This window comes from Ictidomys tridecemlineatus, chromosome 7, assembly GCF_052094955.1.
Source record: "Ictidomys tridecemlineatus isolate mIctTri1 chromosome 7, mIctTri1.hap1, whole genome shotgun sequence".
Taxonomy (NCBI): domain Eukaryota; kingdom Metazoa; phylum Chordata; class Mammalia; order Rodentia; family Sciuridae; genus Ictidomys; species Ictidomys tridecemlineatus.
Window position 1 is genome coordinate 72117834 of NC_135483.1, and position 19438 is coordinate 72137271.

Genomic DNA, 19438 nt, shown 5'->3' on the forward strand with positions numbered 1-19438 from the left:
ACTGAAAACTCACTTTTTATATCACAAAATGAAGTTGAGCTCACTAGATAAGCCCCCACATCCTTCCTTGTCTACCTCACTCTGTAAACAGAAATCCTTCCAGGGGAACCCATTTCTTTTTGTCTTTCTGTAGTTCAAAAACTGATAATATAGTTTCATAAGGTTACCCAGAATTTATGGACTGTTGCCTAGGATCCTAAGCCTTTCCTTAAAGAAAGAAAAGAAAGAACACCAGTTCTTTTTCATGCCATTTATTTAGAACAGTTTTCCTACACCCATTTCCCCCCTAGTGAATGTACTAACCTTATTTAAACAAAGATGAGTGAATGAAGGAAGAAAAGAGATTTTAGGGGTAAGCCTGAGGTTTGAGAACCACCACACACCTACCCCAACCCACCTTTCCACTCATCCCCGTCACCTTTACACATTTCAAACTCTAAGTGAAACAGAAGCTTTCCTTCTATCATATTGTTCTTCCTATCATTTCTTTTCTTTGGAAATACTACCTAACTCCCAGCCCCATTAAGTCTTTGCTTGTTCACATCTAAACTTTCATGTGAAACCCAGCAGAGAAGCTCAACTCCAATAATCTTCCCTAACCCTCCTTATTTCCTGGAAGTGCAGCGCGGCAGTGACATATTATCATGGCACTGAGAACAAACACAGAGGACACAAAACTAACTGAATTCTGTCTCTCCTTGTAAATCTTCAGATCTGTCTGGGTAAGGCCAGTCAAGTTTTAAAAGATTATAGTAATTGTACATTTTTAAAAAATTATCTGCTTCTAGTTCACATAAATAATTTTAGGGTAAACATTCAATAAGGCATTTTCCCCATTGCTCCCAAGATTTCATCTCTTTCTGCTGCTGTGGGCATAGATGGTGTCACTCCATTCTGTCTTCTTTGGATCATGATGGAATTCTGTGAATAGGCAAAAAAGAAACCAAAATCAATCGTGTATGAAATGCTAATCATTTGCCAGTAATTTTCTATTGCTTTCTCAAAAACTCTGAAAGTTAAGCTAAATAAATCCAAACTGTAGTTGTAGGACTCCTAATGTTTCAAACAAAATAAATAAATAAAATTGCTTATTCTCATAGAAATATGCTAATAGTAACTGAAATGGGGACACACTGTGTGAGTACAAGAGCATAAGAGTGTATACAGTTCACCAAGAAGACTACTGTATAACTGCTAGACAAAACCAACAGTTCATTTAGCAAATAAAAGGAGGTAGATGGATCCAGTGCTCAGGGAAACAAATTACATATTAATGCATTGGGAAAATGGAACCTTAACTACCAAGAATGGTAGTGGCAAAGGAGGCAGAAATGGAAGCCTAATATGACATGAGAGTAAAGTAAGTTATATGTTCTGCTCATCTTCAGAAACACTAAATTTACAACAACGTTATTATTTTAGGGCTGCAGATTTACATACCTACAAAGATTCACATATTAAATCTGCGTTCAGATACCTCAGAATTGGATGAAATAATTAATAAGAGTTCTCTAGGATCCTTCAGGACTGAAATACACACAGAGGATAGAAGAAAAGTTGTTTCCCTATGGCCACCACCGGGAAAAGACTATGGGCCTCAGTTTCATGCTGAAATGATGGGTTTTAAAACAAAGTTCACCAAGCTAGGCTTACCCAAAATCTCCGGCAGTTTTTGTACTTCAAGAAGTAACTGGAACATCTTTCCTTATCATAGTTATTTTCATCCATACATCTCCTAGAAGCATCAGATTCCTTAAATATGTAAGAAACACATTATTTAAAAGGTAGAATGAGATATTAAAAAGGCCTGAAAACAAAAACTTTAAAGCTATTTTGTCCCAAGACAGATAAAGTAAAATGAATCATTTTATTCAATGGGTACACGAAAACAGAATAATCTTGCCAACTATCCAAGAATTTATTCTGCTGGAGCAGATATCTTCCTTTTCATAGTCTAGGCCAGTTTTCTGAATATCTGATCACAGGAGTCTGAGCCAAAGTACTAACTGGGATCATGTGATCCAGAAACTGTAGCAAGGAACAATATTCACCAAACCACTGCTGCACAGTTAGAATGAGAAACAAGTCTCTTGACTCAGTACAGCTCTCCTGGATTTTCCAAATTCTTACTCTGATTTGACATTTGACTTTAATGCTCATTTGAGATTTCAAATAAATTGCTAATAAGTGGTCTACATCAAGGCAACCTAAATTAACACCATTCATCTCAGTACATTTTTTGGCTATCATTTACTCTACTACTCAAGTAAAATATGTAAGAAATTTTAATAGTTATTATTAATATCACTTCAAAACCAAAGTGAACACAGGGATATGAATTTAAAAGAGGGTAGGTGCCTTTTGGGAATTAAATTTAAGCTGTCTTAACTGGAAGGAGGTTGGATGACAAACTTCAAAGTGAAAGAGATGATTATGAGAAGTTACCTAAAAGTACGATTTAATTAAACAGGTATTCTAATTGCTTCACAGACCTAAGAAATATGTTCTATTTAAATAGATTTACTTAATAAAGCTGTTGAAATCTAATATACAGAAGAAAGCTATACTTCTATGCCAAATATTTAATGCATATTTTTGAAAAACACATAGAGGGTCAGGCAATGTAATTCCTCATAGCATCAATATAATCACAGCATTGTACAAGGATGACAAAATTACAAGAGTATAAATCATACCAAATTAATGCAAATACAAGCTTATTATTACAATAAAACATCCTCTCTATAAGACAACTTTGTGAAAACCTTTAGGCTTAAATAGGTTATCTATTATCAGCCAATTACTCTCAGCCTGGTTGTCTCAAGAACATGATAAAACCAGTGCTATTAAAACCACAAATTTCAGTGGCAACTTAAAAATGTGATGCCTTCCAGTTTTCCATGTTTGGACTAAAGATTTTTTTAGTCTTACAAATGCCTCTCTAGTTTTATAGTGCCAACTAAAGGCTTGCATATTTTACAAAGAAGCAAAATTAAAGAAGAATCTTTATTAGCTAAATCATGAACAACTAAAAACACTCTGGAGAAATAAAAAACACTAGTCAGGAGTACATTTTGTACAAAAATATCTTTATTCAACAACTGCAGAAAAGAAAAGCCCACAATTAGAAGAAGCCTGTTTTGTTTTTGTTTTTTCTTCAACTTAACACTCAGGAAAATGAAAAGCAAACCACCCTACCAACAAACAAGGATTTATGTCAGGATCTCTCAGTCGGTGCGTCACCACGGGCATCCTAGGTCTTCTTACTGAAGGTTGATAGACAAAAAATTGTTAGGCAGTGGATGACAGAAAATAAGTCAATAAGTCTTACTGACCCCACAAATACTGAAAATTTAATTCTGGCATAATGATCATTTAGAATTTCATGGATCCTCTGCATTTGGGATATGTTTCTCCTTTGTACTGCCATGTGCCTTAATATAAAAGCCATATTGAAATACATATACTGAAATTTGATTCTAACGCCCAGTGAGAAAGATAGTTCAACTATATTTAATTGTGGTTTACTCTTATTCCTTAAGTGTAAGCAACTAAATATATTAATAAAATCTAATAATACTTCCTTATTATACACTAATTAGCATATAAATTAAGGAAAGGATAATCCAGTACAGCCCACCTTAGCAAAAACTTTAGTCAACTAATAACCAGAATGACTACTCTGTGACCAACACTAGGACAGCAATATAGCAAAAAGCCAAGTTATGGTTTAGTTGACATTTTGCAAAGCCATAGAGTTTTTTAAAAACATTTCTTTCAGTTAACTCCATTTGGGAGGGTTCAACTGAAATTGGTATGGCAACTACCTTCAAAGAAATGTCATAGAAAAAAATTTAAAAAACAGTTAAGTAAATTATTTCAAAGTGATTTTTTGGTTTCAATGTATTGCTATACTATTGACAAACCACCCTCAATATTTTAAAATACTGTGAACTAAGCCTAAGGAGCTGATTTGCCTTGTACTCCCAAATCTAGTTCTAGCTTAATCATCCTTCTTCCTAAGGGTCAAAGGGCAAGCCAGCAAATAATGTCTTGTGACCCACAAAACTCCACTGAGTAAAAAAATGAATTTGTCAGTAAAACCACAGAGGTCAGAATTTTTATATGAAATGGTCTCAGGCCAGGGTTGAGGCTCAGTGGTAGAGCACTTGCAGAGCATGCACAAGGCACTGGGTTCGGTCCTGCATCACATAAAAATAAACAAAATAAAGGTATTGTGTCCATCTACAACTAAAAATAAATAAAATTTAAAAAAAAGAAATGGTCTCAACTTTCTGTGCCAAAGATGGGATCACAAAAAAATATTGATAGTGTTAAAATAAATATATTCAGAAAAAAACAATCATATCAGACAAGCTCCTAAAATGTGCAGGTATTCTCCATAAAGTGTTACCCAGTACACTTGGGAGCAAATGCACCACCAGTAAATAAGGCCTACCCATCCCTGCCTCAGCCTGGACCCTGGGGCTCAGATACAGACCCTGAATCCCCAAGTCAAAGTTATTGAATGTTTTTGTTCTACTGTAGTTCTTCCCCCCCCCTTTTCTGATGGCTGATTTACAAAATAAAGGAAGCTTCTGAGAAGTCTCTGAACGTGGAAAGGAGAAGCAAAACCAATAGTTAGGGAGGTTGGAGGGGGGTCTTTGGCCAAAAACCTGGGTAGCTTGGTCTAGACAGTTTGGCATCTCCTGAATGAGAGTCTCAAGGTACCTCTTGTGTGGAAAGATCCCTGGACTCTACCCAGCCCCCACCTTCTCCTTCAGCCATGTTAAAAGCAGAGGCAGAGAAAGTAAGAACTTGTAGCCTATGTCTCACCGGAAAAGAAAACTTGTCATCTGGCTTGATGGAGAAGGTTCCACCTCACACTCCTAGTACAATATCTATACATTGTGGCAGGATATCACATTTAGAAGGACCAAAAAAAAAAAAAAAAAGTAAAATACTTGAATGGGTTTGTGTAATGTTAGTATTATTGAGAGTATCTGCTTTCCCAGCTGAAGCGATTCATTATTCTAGTCCTGCTGTAGTCCTTTGTAACTTAGGATAATTATGCTTTTCAATACCAAAAAAATGTATAAAAATATAAACTTTAGAAGGGAAAAATCAGATGTCCAGGTTGAAAGAGACCCAGTCATTGCAAACAAGGGCAGGAAAGGGTCTGGTTATTCTGATTACTTTTTAGTAATCACTAAATAATTTTATTTTGTGATTTTCATTGACTAGTACATGAAAATAGCCAGTGAACTAAAACATCTTGGCAAAAAGGAAATTCAAGATGCCATTCAATTATATCTGAAGACTTTTGCTCTCTGGGACACAATTCTTTTGCAGGCTGACTTCTCCTAAGAAAAATAATGGTGCTAAATAAATTCACAACTTTCCTTTTCACATCTATCCTGTTATGTGAGAACACAGAATTCTAAGCTGTTCATAAATAACCCTTGTATATAATAATCTCGGCAATGATCAGACACAGAATTAAAGTTGATTACTTTACATGAAAATATCTACTCTGTATTTCATCATCAGAAATTCTTTAAAAATAACAACTAGGTAATATCCACACCCGGATCACGTTTGCTGCATGAGTTTATTCGCATTTTTATTTGCGTTTCATTTTCTTTTCCTTCCGGATTATAAGCACAAGTCACTTTAAATTTCGAAATATCACCTCCTTTGCCTGATCTCCTATGTGTTAAACTGGAAATGAAGAGGAATGTCAATTTACAGCCAGAAGTAAAGCTGAAGGGCCAGATCGAGTGCTCAGCTAAAGAGGCCTTCCTTATCTACTTACTTTTTGAAGGTACAGCACTAAACAAATGTTACAAGACTCTAATACTAGCATGATAGCCAGAAAGAAATCCAAAGATTTGAAGGAGGGGTCACATCGGAGGCAGAACTCTAAAATCCACTCCAAGGAGCAAACTGTTTAACAAAGTAGTTCTTGATTTCTTACACAGTCCTTCACACCCCCCTCTTCAAGTAGCTTTTAAAGGGAAAGAGGAAGGGAAGGTTACTGAACACGTGCATGCCCACTGGCTGGTCAGAGTCTAGGCAGGATCTGTGACTGCTAAATCGAGATGCAGAAACACCATAACCTTAACTACTGCTGGGTGCAGAGGGCCAGGGGCAGTAAGTCAAAGGTGCATACCGGAATGGGGCAGGCAAGCCGAAGGAAAAATTGAAAGGATGTGAATCCGAGGCCGCGCTGCCTTCCAAGGTGCTGCCTGTCAGCGTCTAATCGTGGAAACGGATATAGGTGAGCACACCTTTCTTGGTGCTGCGACGAAGAGGGGGTCCGGGACTGCGAAAACGCTGAGAAGTGGGAAGTGGGTGAGTGAGGGGGGCGTTCTAGTTTCGAAAGCTGCAGAGGAGGATGAAGAAGACCTGGAGGTGCCGTGACAAGGTACGGGGTCACTTTCTTCGCCCCCGGTTATACAGACCCGGGTAGCGAGAAGACCAACAGGAAGCGGCCCGCGCTGCGTCAAGGCCTGGAGGGAGCAGCTGTGCGCTGCAAAAGTGGATTCGGACCCCGTGGCGGCCCAGATGCGCCCCTTTCTTTCCGCTTCCCAGTAGCGGCAGCAGAGGGAGGGGCGGGGGACCACTCACCTCGGGCTGCCGCTTCGCCAGCGCCCAGGCCGTCTCCAGCTCCAAACACGTCAATGGCTCACGCAGCAGGACCTTAAGTAGCGCGCACCCCAACGTGCTGCCCCCGCTCCCCGGCGGTCGCCAGCCCAATCGGCGCGCGGCCCCATCAGACTGACAGGCTGGCTAAGCTTTGCGCTGCGGGGGCGGGCGGGCCTCGCCCCGCCCTCGGCTGGCGGGAGGAGGGCCGAGGAGGGAGGAGTGGGCGGGGCGGGGCGCTCAGTCCCGCCTCCTCCCCCGCCCCGCCGCGCCCCCCGCGCCGAGGCTAGCTTCTTAACACTTCGGCTTGACGGACGGGTGCCACGGACCAATAGTCAGGCCAGCAGCCGGCGCCGGCGGCGCCGAGTGGTCGGCCTCAGGGCGGAGCGCGCGAGATGGGCGGGCGCAGCGGCGGGTGGGGGCCGGGGGCGGGGCGGCGGGAGGCGGGGGCGGTGGCCGAGCAGGCCGGGGGAGGCGGCGGTGGGCGCGACGTCGGCGGCGGCGGCGGCGGCGGCAGCGGCAGCTGCAAGTTGGGCTGCAGGGGCAGCGCATACACTACAATGGCTGCTGGAAAGAGGCGTAAGGAAACAATTTCCAGGCCCGCCGCGTCCAGCCCGAAATATGAGAAAAAAATTATTAGAAATTCCGCGGGCGGTGTAAAGGCGGCGGACGGGCCGGAGGGAGGATGTTAAAGCCCCGCGGTGAGTTCTCCCGGGGTCCGGGGCGGCGGAGAGGCGTTTAGCGGGAGAAATATCAGGGTTATTTAAATTATGGGACTAGCTGAGGGGGCAGAGGAGCAGCGGCGGCGGCAGGAGGAGGAAAAGTTTGTGCTTCTCTCAGCCCCTGCTCAGGACCCCAGAGGGAAAAATAATAATAAAAAATAAAATAAAATAATTAAGCGGGGCTGCGAGGACTTCCGAAGTCGCATCTGACAGGGCAGGGGGCGATGCGACTGGGGACCCGAAGGTGAGGTCGGTGGGAAAAAAAAAAAACCTTTATTCAGGGTCTGGAAAGTTTGAAAAGTTTTCCTCCTCCTCCTCCTCCTCCTCTCTGGTGCTGTGAATATTGTGACAGCGGCAGCGGCAGCAGCGAGAGCGGAAGACATTAGAGACCCGAAAAATAAGGGAAAAATTAATATAAATTCAGTTTTGAGAGTAAAGTCTCCGCATTTTCCACCAAAACATCCCGGGGGAAGGTCGCTTCCCAAAGGGCCTGGCGGAAACCCGCAGTCGGCAATATTTGGGGGGCACTTTGAGTGACTTGGGGTAACTTTGCCCCTTTTTCAAAAGAGGTTTTTCTTTTCTGGAGAAATGAATTTGTTTTTGCCCTTTCCTCAGGTGGGCGAGTCGGGGTCGGGGTGCGGGGTCTGCGGGGAGGTGTGAGCCCGGGGTGTGTGGCTGCGAAGGGGGGGGGAGGGGGAGAGGGTGTTAAATGAAAGCAGGAGATCGGCACAGAGCAGGGACAGCTTGTTGTCAGTATCATAAACAACCAAAATGGAGGGAGAACTCAGGCATATAACCAAATAAAAATTTTTAAAAAATCGCAAAAAATCCCTAAAAATCCGGGATGCTCCCCCTTTTCTCGCTAAAGGTAAAAGTATGAACCGCCTTTCTCCTGAAGTCCATTTTGACTTTGCAGGGACCAAGGAGTTAATATTTATTTATTTTTTAAAACTTTCGAAGGGCAAAAGCCTTTTATAACTCAACCGACAATGAGAAAACGTGAAAATCCGATGCAAGAGAAGCAGGGGGAAGGAGGGGGAGGTAGTAGTGCAGAAACTGCTAAACTTATTGGTAATGTGGACTGATCTGAGATAAGATAAACACTATATTTGGTATTTTATAACTCCTTTTTAATGATCTTTGTGAGGTTTGGTTTTTTTTTTTTTTTGGTGGAAAAAAAGTGATGCCATTTTCTTAATAGAGTTAATATGTGTGATTGGAAGAATAAACCTTTCCGGCTTTAGATTGCATTTTCGTCGCATTTATGCTTCAGGTTTTGTTAGTGGCTCCCTCCTTTATTTAAACTGGGCTTTCCAGAGGAGGGGTAGAGAGGTGATGTTGCACAGAGAGGCTGGAGTGTAGGACTGGAGTACCTTTTGGGGAGGGGTAAGGAATTGCTTAGTTTCTCCCTTCCTGACACGTTTGCTTCACCTGTTCATCCTCACTAAGGAATGTTAAGCAGAAGTTTTCTGACTTTATCTATATAAAAGGATGGTGCCTCTTGCATCACATTGATGTTAATGGCAAAGTGCTGCTGATGTTGGTTCCACGTGGGATGTGGGACAGAGCTGGGCATTTTAAAGGGACAGCTTCTCTTTTCTTATGGTTTTCATCACCTACCCAGACTCTCGGAGGACCAAAAGCAGAGGTGCTGGAAGGGTGTGGTGATGGAAGAGCCTTCTCTTTCCATTACTCAAATGCACCCACCTTTAGGAGGGATGGAGGGAGAGGAGGGATAAACAAGCTCAACAGTAGATGAATATGCATATAGCTTAGTTTGCATCCAAGCTGTTCTTTTGTATAACAAGCCCTCCCAGGAACTTTTCATGTTACATTGCTTTGCTTTGGAAGCTGATTTTGGAAGGAATTGTGGAAAAATGGAAATAGTTTAAGGTGTGTGGTATAATGGTATAGCATTATTGAACAGTTATGAATTCTGTGCAGTGAGATCAAAGAGCTGTGTATGCCCATAATGTGATTTACAGCCATTTTGTAAAAGCTGTAAAATACCTAATATTCAATTTGGCTTCAGGTACATGGAGGACTTCTGGTTAAAATTTACAGACAGAATGGTGAAGATTCTTTAACATCATAAGCAGTAGGCATTTCTTTGAGGAAGGAAAACATATATACCAAGATCATGGAAAAGTTTACTTATATAGTCAGTTTTAAAGCCCATCCTATACGTATGCTCTAACTTTGAAGCTTTGAAATGAAAATATTCTAAAATTCTGAGAACCATCAGTTTGCATCTTTTATATTGAATATATTTGTGGTACTTAACAGGAAATGTTTATCAATCATAAAATACTATCAGCCCGTATGTTTCAGATGTCCACAGTGTTTTCAAAATTTAAAATGTGTGAGTTGTTAGCTGTACTCTATTTGGGATTAAGATTAATCTTGAACAGAAGTTACTGGTGTTCGTTTTCCATAGGTATATGGAGTTTCTGAGATAAATTCCTATTTTCCTTTGTTTTTATGATTTATAGAAGTGGACTAAAGTTAAAGCTGAATTTTTAGACATTTTACACAGAATGTTTTTCCTTGCCATACTATATAAACAAATTATTGTTTCATAGTCTATTGTATGTTAACTTGTGTTCCTAGCTGAGCTCTGGGCATCTTTCTGTAAATACCTCCATAGCAACATTACATTGGTGTGGTAGTGTTTGAGTCCATCATCTTGAGACTTCTCATTTTGGAAATGATTAAAACTTTCTAAGAACTTGTCTTAAAAATTAATGCCATGAACCACTGCTAATAAAAATTGATTGGAAAGGGATTGATCTACTAATGGAGAAACCCCCTCCCAACAACCTTTTGTGTAGTGGTTTTAGAATGCCACCAATAATTATAAAACCTTTGAGGTTTATCTTGCATTTTCATTGTTTTGGCTCAAGACAGTTACATTTACTGTAAGTGGTCAGAATTTTTCTTCCTATTAAAAATAAATGATACTTTTAAATTTGAATAGTTGCCACTTTGACAAGCCAGATACTAATATCAATAAATTCAATCTCTATAAAAGTGAAGGGAAAGCATTTCTTCCAGTTATATTAAATCATTGAGCTGTTTAGCTTGTTCACACTTCAAGTTATGGTTAGGTTATTGTCAATCTAAATAAAAGTGCTGGTGTTGTGGGACTTTTTTTTTTTTTTTTTTTACTTTTTTTTTTTCCCCTTACTATGACATTCTTGTTTGGGTTTTACACAACTAGTTACTTGCCTGTATTAGAAAGTGCACTCAGAGTGCACAAATATGAAATCTATAATTCCTTAGAGAGTTATTTAGATAGGTCACAGCACAATACCTAATTTGAATTGGTTGTGTTAAGGTTTTTTGATGCCTTTAGAAATATTACCTGTTGAACATCCTTTGTCTGAAGCTACTATAAAATTATACCAGTTTAAAGAAATAATCTAAGGATATTATATACCCCAAATGCTCTTTTATTTGGAGAAACCTCACAGATTAATACTTTTATTTGAAATTTATATGCCTAATTTTGTTATTCTAAATTCTAAAGAATTTAGCTGCTCTGGAAGATGATTTTATAAGTATGGACTAATACTGACAAAATATTATACATTTATTATAACCAAAGTATTTTAGTAAACTGGCATTTTAAAGCTAAATAAATTAGTGAATTTTCTTTTATCAATATAGTTTTAAATTTTTGAGGATATTCTTTGTGTTTTAATATCAATCAAATATGAGGAATTTCCCTTCATTTTTAAAATAATCCTTGTTGTCACTGAATATATTTTGGTTTGGTATTCTGGAAATGTACCTTTCTTAGGTTTAAGTTATTGTTTTCTAAATTAAATGTAATGTTCTTATCTTAACTGAGATTTGAAAAGCCAGACAACTAAAACATATCTAGCAATCTTTGAAATTTGTTTTAGTAATCATTTGAATCTTGAGCTATATAATGAAAAATAGTCATACTTCTAGGAATGTTTTTAATATTTTTTGTTTAGAATCTTATTCTTTGAAAAATCAAGATATGTGAAAAACTACCTGTTACACACGCACACAAACACACATACATACACACAAATATCAAGATAAGTTTTACCTGAATAATTTTAGTTACATTGCTTGGAATACATGTTCTTTTTTATATGTTTGCAAATGTATAAGAAATAAGTGTAATTTTTTAAATTTTGATAACATCTTAGATTCTTTAGCTGGGTGAAAGAAGAGTTTCAGAAAAGGGAGAAAACTGAATCTGTACAACAAAATCTAAGATAATGAATATGTTCAAAGTGAAATGGCTATAAATTGTCCCTTGAACCAGATCTTAAATGTTTTAAGAAACTAATAAACACCTTTTCTGGAACATTGAATACTTTGAAAAAAAATCAGCCATTGCTAAAAAACAAAGGTGAACCTTTAATTTCTTTAATTTTAACAGGAATTAATGTAGGCAGCATATTTAATCAATTAGTAAGTGTTTAGGTAGCCTTGGAAAAGTATTTACAAATAAGTTAAATGTAAGGGCAGGGTACATCAGATTGATGAACTGTAAAGTTAACTATGATTTTATAATTAATTCATGAGAATTCTTTTATATTTTACCATAAGAACACTTCAGAGGTAACTAATTCTTGCTTTTTATATCTATTTCATTGCCTAAATTTTTTGAAATTTCCAAACCCAAATTCAGTATGTTAATGCTTTTCCTTTATGTTAGGGAAACTTTTATATCTCATTTGCAAATTTAATTATAAAATTTAATTTGAGAAATTAAATGAAAATTTTCAGATTAAAATGGTTTATAAGAATACTGGTGTAGGGTGTATACTTAATTAACATTTGAAGTTATGAGAAATATACTGGTACAAAAGCCTAGTAGAAATTATTACAGAGGTACAATTTGATTTTTACTTTTAATTGGCCTACTAGCTTATGGTTTACATTCTACTTAGTGTTGTACACCTGTCCCTGCCTCCTCTTTGCAGGGTGGTATTGACCAGGATATAGTGATGTGAGACTATCAAGGACACTGGAACATTTTTGTTTTTTTAAATTTTGTATATGTATTGGTATTTGTTGTTCTAAGAATTTTGCTTTTAAAAAAAAGAATTGAAAAAATATTATACAACAGAAATAATATCTCATTTTTAAAAAGTGAAGTAGTGTGATATTGCATTAAAATTGTTAGTATTTTAAAATCCCTGGATGTCTTGTAAACAGAGTTACTACAGGATCATGGTATTAAAACTAACCACAGTGTGTGTTGGGAATTTGAGATGACTACCTAAGAAATGTGTGTGTGTGTGTGTGTGTGTGTGTGTGTGTGTGTGTGTGTAATGAATGAACTTATGCAATTATGTTCTAGGTTAATAGGAAAAGCAGTTTGCTTAAAACATTTCCTTGCTTTATTTCTAAGTGGAATCTTTCCCTAATTTTAAAACATAGAAAACTTAGAAATGTGAAAGTGTTAGAAAGTAAAAATGTCTTTTTGATGCCTTTTTAAAATAAGAGTTTTAAACAATGAAAGTGTATAACAACAGCATAAGTGTAAACTAAAATGCTCAAAATTGATGGTAAAGAACTAGGTAAGTAAGAATTTCAGAATAAAATAACAATTGTGGTAAACTTAAAATTCAACATATGTGAGTAAAGAATAGCCAACTATAAAGCAAAAATAATAATTTTACTAAAAAATAAGCATGACAATTGGAGAACCTATCAGAGAATATTTTTAATCAAATTGCTAGATTTACAGTGTCCTTTAAAAAATAAATCCCAATCCTTTCCTTCTTCATAGATTTGAATTAAACTAAAGTGTAAGAATAATTTGTAGTAATTATTTGAAGTTATTTTTTTAAAAAATAAGAAAAATCATTTTCTGCTATTTAAAAAACATTTTGAAGATTATTTTAAAAGTGTACCTGAATGAAATGTTCTGAGAACCTTATAAACTATTGAAAATTGTTTTCTTCACTGTTTATCAGAAAGCTTAAAACTTTAAGTTAGTGAAATAAATTTTAAAACTTCAGTCTAAATATAGTTTGCTCTGTGAACTTCCTTGGGGCAATTTAAATTTCTGACAGACTTAATAACACTTCAAAAGCTTTTCATAAGATAAAGACAACATTTCACAAACAAAGTTCTTAATTTTTGAGTGTTTTTAGGTGTATGGTGGCTGAATAAAGGAACTTTTCTTTCTCATTTATTAACAATTGATTTTTCTGAAAGAGAAATGAAACCTGTTGGTGTTATATTCTGGAATAGAAATTGTCTTTAGTATTAGAAAATATTTGAGAGTGCAGGAGGCATCTTTTCCTTAAGGCATCAGAATCTTCTACCTTGTAGGTGGTAGAATGTGAATCTTGAACTCTACCTTTTTTGAGAATGAGAGTCTCGTTTTAGATTTCAGTTATTAAGTATCTGAATTATTGTCTCAAACCAATAGTGGAGTTGCACATATCTATTATTTATGACTTCATATCTTTTAGTTTCTGAATATAAGAATATTAATCCTCAGGAAAATCATACAGCTAAAGGGCTGCCATCTGATTTTTTTTTAATTATATCCCTTTAATCAATAATTTAGACGTTAGACCTTTTAAGTTACATCTTTGGAGAACATTAGACTAGAAATCAATTAGAGAATGAGGAATTTAGCCCTTTGGCTAAAAAGCAAAATTAGAAAATGCTGTCAGTTTTGTTTCCTTGAAGATACATTAGTATCAAAAACATTGAATTGTTTTTGATCAGGAAAATTTAAAAAAATCAAATTTGGAAACAAGGTAGTTCAAGAGTGCAGGTTCAGCATAGCACCAGTTGAACTTTAGTCTGCTTGATTTTTCTCAATAACTTGATTTTATTTTCTTGTATTAATGCTAGAATTACATAGAACCAACATTGCTTTTTAGCATGCCCTAAATGATTTATAATAAGTAGATTTTATTTTTTATCATCTTTAGGCAATGAAGTGAAAATACCATTTTATATAGGAGTGTGTTTCCTTTCTTAGGTTGCTTTTTGCATTTCCTAAATATAATTTCTTTTAAAGTCTTTCATTTCAAAGAAATTAGCTTCATTACTTTAAAACTAAATTTGTTATAAATTTGCATATTATAGGAAAATTGTCAATTTCTATATTTGGACAAGACCTATTATAACCTTTAAAATAAATATTAAATATTACTAGCCTATCTGAATATATGCTGCATCCCAGTCATGAATTTGCTTTCCTTGTACCTTTACAACTGTTTTCTAAATAAATCTAAGAAAATCTTTTTCATATGTTTAGGAAATTGGTTATTGTTTGAAGTAGCAATTGAGTAAAATTTCAATCTAGATAGTTTGTTTCTCTTCTAATATTGGTAGTATTTTATTTGAAAAAAAATCACTATTCAAATGCATAGGATTTCAGTATTAAAACAGAATTAGACATAAAATAAAACTGGTTAATTATACCAACAGTATAGAAGCAGCCCTACTAGTTCTTATTTGGAAGAGTTTGAAATGTTTCAAAGAAGGAAAGGGCACACCAAACACGGGGTTAGAGACATTTTGTGCTTTTCTTTTTCTTGCTTCATAAAAATTGTGCATCCTCAGAGCTACTGTCATGCAAATAATTGATTTAACTCTGCCTCTGTAAAGTACATATACTAGGTTTAGCTTTTAATGTGATTTGCTTCAGTTTACTTCTAAGAAAAAGATTTAAGAAAAGGCAGATATTCATCAGGAATAATTTGGCATACATCACATTTAAAAATATATTACCATAATTGTTAACCTAAGCCGAAATGAAAATAAAACTATCAAGTAGTACATATAATTACACATAAAATAAAGTTTAAAATATTTAACCAAGTATCTTGATTTACTACTAAAGTATATGAATTTTAATCAAAAGAGTTATTTTTGTATCTGAATCTATTTTTAAGCCTAGAAGTTTGTAAACAAAGTGAATACATATAAAAGTCTGACAGTCTACAGAAGTTCCTCAACATCTTCTTTGACAATTAATAAAAATATTTTTTTTCAAATAGCCAAAATTACTTACAAGATTTTGGTGTAATCAACTATTCTAGGTATTTTTCAAAGAAAAATGATGATGAATGGGGTAGTAATTAGGTAAATGTATATTGTATTTGAATTTTTCAATCATTAAGTATTTAATGCTTACATTGATATTTTAGGTTTTTTTTTAAAGTACCATTGTAGTTGTTTTTCTTTAGAGCCCTTCTTTTGGACATTATAATATAATACAGACATTTATTTTAAAACTCTTTAACTTTCTAACTACTTTTTATTTTTTAAAAGTACTCCTGTTCCTAAGATCAGGCTATTCTTAAATTCCTGTCTTAGAAGCACTTTTAATCATAGTTTGGGTTATATTTTTAAATATATACTAGAGATGCAATTGCTCAACTTAAACATTGGGTCTGATGTGATGCTTAAATTTAATCATACTCAGTTCATCTTTTATTGGTGAGTGCAGGAAGAGGAAGAAAAAGCAGTTTGTTATGAGAGAAGTGCAATTGATCCCATTCAGAGGCTGACTCATAATAGCTTTTCTACAATGCATGATACCTCTGCCAGAATTAAAAGGAATTTCTTAATTAAAACCAAAACACCCGTGTGTCTAAGAACTTTTTTTCTAATCAGATTTCAGGCACACACACTTGTGTGCTTCCATTGGCCATCCCAAGTGTTGTTGCTGTTTGGCTCTGTTTTGTTCTCAGTGCTGCCACCCTGTGTTTGGCAGCGCCTCTACTACATGCACTTCTTTTCTGTGCTTTATTATCAAGCGATAACATCCCAAAACCACTCCTGGAAAGTGAGCATGTGTATTGAGATTAACATAAAAGGCTTTGTGGTGTATTCTGTTTCTGTGTTTAATGCTATGTTAAACCTAGATTTTTTTTAAGTTACACAGTTCAGAAGTATGGTATTCAACTGCCAGAAGTGAAATTTGGACATGTTTAAAGGTAAATACCTTTCTGTTTCATCTGTCATTTCACTAAAATAAAGTAGAATTGGACAAGCTTTTTTTTTTTAATCTATCTTGAAATTGGTCAAATAAGGAAGCAGAGGTTCTGGTCCTTAATTAAAGACGAGAGGTATAGTACAACATTTTTTTAATATAGCCAAGTTTTAGTTAAAAGTTCTCTGTAGTGAAAACAAAACCAAAAATGAGCACAAAAAAAGAGACTGTTTCTGCTTAAAAGAAAAAGAAACTTAGCTTGATTGGTTAAATTATTCCCGAATCACTAGCCAACATGACTTTTAAATTATATCACCCAAAATATTTTGAGTATTAATACTGTGTTCCAGCCATGAAATACTTTGCCTGGATCACAGTCTTTGTTTTTACCTATATTGTCTCATTTCTTTTTCACAGCAAACAGTAAGATAGGAAGTGCGGTCATAATGCATATGCAAGAAACATGAATGATTTCAGAAATTGGAATTTTTACTTTTTACAATCGTTAGAGTGGATGGTCCATAGAAGCTAATTATTATAAATTGATTTGTTAGTATAAAGCTAAATTATGTGCATATTTAGGTTATTATATTTTTAAAGCTACAGAAATAAAATTTTCAAGCATAAATTTTACATTGAATAAGTAGCTCAAGTTAGGAAGTACTGTGTGTCTACTTATTTTTAAGCTACACATAAGGAGTTGGGGGGAAATTTACAAACTTTCTAAGTTAAAGGAGGTTTTTAGAGATATAAATCCAAACTTTTTTTTTATAGTAAGGATCTCAGTTTTATTGATTTAACTCTGCCTGTGTAAAGTACATATACTAGGTTTAGCTTTTAATGTGATTTGCACAGTTTTATTAATTTTTGCTTTAAAACAAACTATTAGAAAAGTCATTTTTGACTCTGATTTTAGAATGAGTCCACATTTCTAAATTTGTGAATGGTTTTAGTTCAATAAACAATGTAATTCTATATGGTGACAATTGAAAGTATTGCTTAGTTTGGTTTAATTTTAGGTGTTAGGCTTCTAAGATAAAAATGCCACTGTTGATCTTCCTGCCCAGCAGAGTTGAAAAGAATTCAATACAGAACACAGTATTGTCCCTATGACTATAAAACTCCAAGTTCAAGATCTCTTTTTGTTATTCATATAATTCTCTCCATAGGTTTGGGGGATTAGGGATTTCTCTCTTTCTTCCCCACAACACACAGAAATACCACTTTCAAAAAAAAAAATCAACATGGGAAATGTGATTAAATATTGATTCAGGATAGGAGTATTATTGCCTGGAGAAATTTAAAAAACTTTAAAAATTGCCTGCTTCATTTTATTTTATTTTTTGTTCTTTTTAGTAACCTTAAGGTAAGACTAGATGTGAGATAGATGTGTGTGTTTCCTTCCCCAGAGACACAGAGATTTATTTAGGAAAGCAAGTACACATTCAAGGGATAATATGGTCCATCTCCAGAGAGAGAGAGCCTGCTAAACTTATTTTGGTAAATAAAACAATATAAAAGATTTGTCTAAAATCACAAGATTTTACACTGTGATTTAAAATATAAATACAGGGCTGGGGTTGTGGCTCAGTGGTATAGTGCTTGCCTAGTATGTGTGAGCCCTGGGTTCAATCCTCAGCACCACATAAAAATAAATAAAATAAAAGTATTGTGTCCATCTACAACTAAAAAAAAATAAATATTTTTAAAAAATAAAATATAAATACAAGATGCTTAGTTTCTTGCCTTTGCCCAACTCTTAGACTCATGTTGCTACTTTGAGTGATTAGTCATCAGTTATCAACCATTAATACCTTCTACAATGAGAGAATGTGATTTATGTTTGTTTTCCTCCCATTGATTAAAACTTCATTCTTGTGCTGAGTAGGAACCAGAAGTGGTAAGAGTGCCCTGTGCCATTCTTAAGATACTTACATTTGCCTTCTCCTTTTTCCTTTTTAAAATGCCTAATTAATTTACAAAAGATCACAAAGCAGTGTATTTAAAAATGCCTAATGAATGATACAGAGTGAAAACAATAGGTATTGGAGGGAGGGAGAAGTAGAACTTGAGATGGGCTTTAAAGAAGGCTTAAGTGAGAAATAGGAAGAAAGAAGAGAGGATGACATTCAGGTGAAAGAAATGGCTTCAGCAGAGATTTAAGAGGACACAATGTGCCTTTTTCCCGTGCCCACCAAGACCAGTCAGACTGGAGAGGATGGCTTGTGAGGCAGCGGTGCAAGGGAAGTTGATAGAAAGGTGTGCTGAGGCCTGACCACTACCTGGAGGAGTTTGCACTATGTACTGTAGAAGGCATTGAGCAGGGAGAATGGATTAGGAAAATTAAGTTGACTTAAAATTCAGAATAAATTGAGGCCTAGGATGGCCTGGTTTAAATGAAACACCCGTCAGATACCCATCAGTAGCCCCCAGGCATCAAATCTGGTGTCGTGTTTTACTTTTTACCTCCACGTGGCTGTTCTGTAATATTCCACAGCTCTACAAACTCCTGCTGTTCTGTGGTACTTTCTTTGCAGTTTTCTTCTTCCACCTCTTCTGAATCACCAATTTGTTGGCATTTCTCAAGATTTGTAAAATCTTTTCCACTTCCTGAGCCTTGATTCCCTGTCCTATGACTTGCAGCTTCCTGCTAATAAAGCCTCCATCTCTTTTCTCAATTCTCCATTATTCTTTTCCTCTTTACATCACAATTCTCTACATGCAGGAAACCTTTCCTCCCTTCTCTTAGGCTTTAAGCAGAATCTTCAAAGTGCTTGCCACAAGTCAGGCACTAAGTAAGCCTTATGCTCTCACTGAGGAAAGGAGGCAGTCAGCAGGGTCCTCTCTGATTGTGGCAGATGGTAGAAAGACAGTAAGTAGGAATACAGGGGTAAAGAGTGTTGGGGGCCTGGGGAAAAGGGACCTTTGAGACAGTGTACAGGAAGATCTCCTGATAAAGGAACTTTTGTGTAAAAACTTGAGTGATGAGAAGGAGCATAATCTCAGGAAAAATCTGGGGGAATGCTTCTAGACAGTGGCCCTGGCATGGTATAGGTGGACTCGGCATCCTGGAGACAGGGAGCAGGTGAGGGTGGGGACCAGCCAGAGAACTTCCCCG

At 36.2% G+C, this 19438-nt stretch overlaps 2 protein-coding genes across 11 annotated transcripts in view; one reads left to right on the plus strand and one right to left on the minus strand.

Moving 5' to 3' along the window:
- Positions 1-235: 235 nt before the first annotated feature.
- On the minus strand, positions 236-6789 carry Chchd7 (coiled-coil-helix-coiled-coil-helix domain containing 7). Of its 4 annotated transcripts, none has more exons than XM_005322926.5 (5): positions 6631-6789; positions 6173-6336; positions 3199-3266; positions 1654-1752; positions 236-921 (listed from the first exon to the last, which is right to left on the minus strand). In XM_005322926.5, the coding sequence occupies exons 3-5, from the start codon at positions 3250-3252 to the stop codon at positions 817-819; spliced, it is 258 nt and encodes an 85-aa protein (XP_005322983.1). In that variant the 5' UTR covers positions 3253-3266; positions 6173-6336; positions 6631-6789; the 3' UTR covers positions 236-816. The 4 variants fall into 4 exon arrangements, with proteins under 4 accessions (XP_005322983.1, XP_005322985.1, XP_005322984.1 ...); XM_005322928.5 differs by having other exon boundaries at positions 6173-6258; positions 6631-6771; XM_005322927.5 differs by lacking the exon at positions 6173-6336 and having other exon boundaries at positions 6631-6784.
- Positions 6790-7122: 333 nt separating this feature from the next.
- Positions 7123-19438, plus strand: part of Plag1 (PLAG1 zinc finger) — a 45352-nt gene continuing 33036 nt past the window's right edge. For 3 of the 7 annotated variants that reach the window (XM_021724874.3, XM_005322923.4, XM_005322924.4), the window contains exon 1: positions 7123-7346. The gene's annotated coding sequence lies outside the window, so the exon portion shown is untranslated. Of the gene's footprint in view, positions 7347-16264; positions 16325-19438 lie in introns of all 7 variants that reach the window. The other 4 variants (XM_078017157.1, XM_021724876.3, XM_005322925.5 and 1 more) reach the window with 2 other exon arrangements.

Coding starts and splice junctions, on each gene's coding strand:
- Chchd7 (XM_005322926.5), bottom strand. CDS start 3,252: ATGCCCGTGGTGACGCACCGACTGAGAGATCCTGACATAAATCCTTGT. Junction 1,753..3,198: donor ACATAAATCCTTGTTTGTTG/GTAGGGTGGTTT, acceptor TACATATTTAAG/GAATCTGATGCTTCTAGGAG. Junction 922..1,653: donor AAAACTGCCGGAGATTTTGG/GTAAGCCTAGCT, acceptor GCCTATTCACAG/AATTCCATCATGATCCAAAG.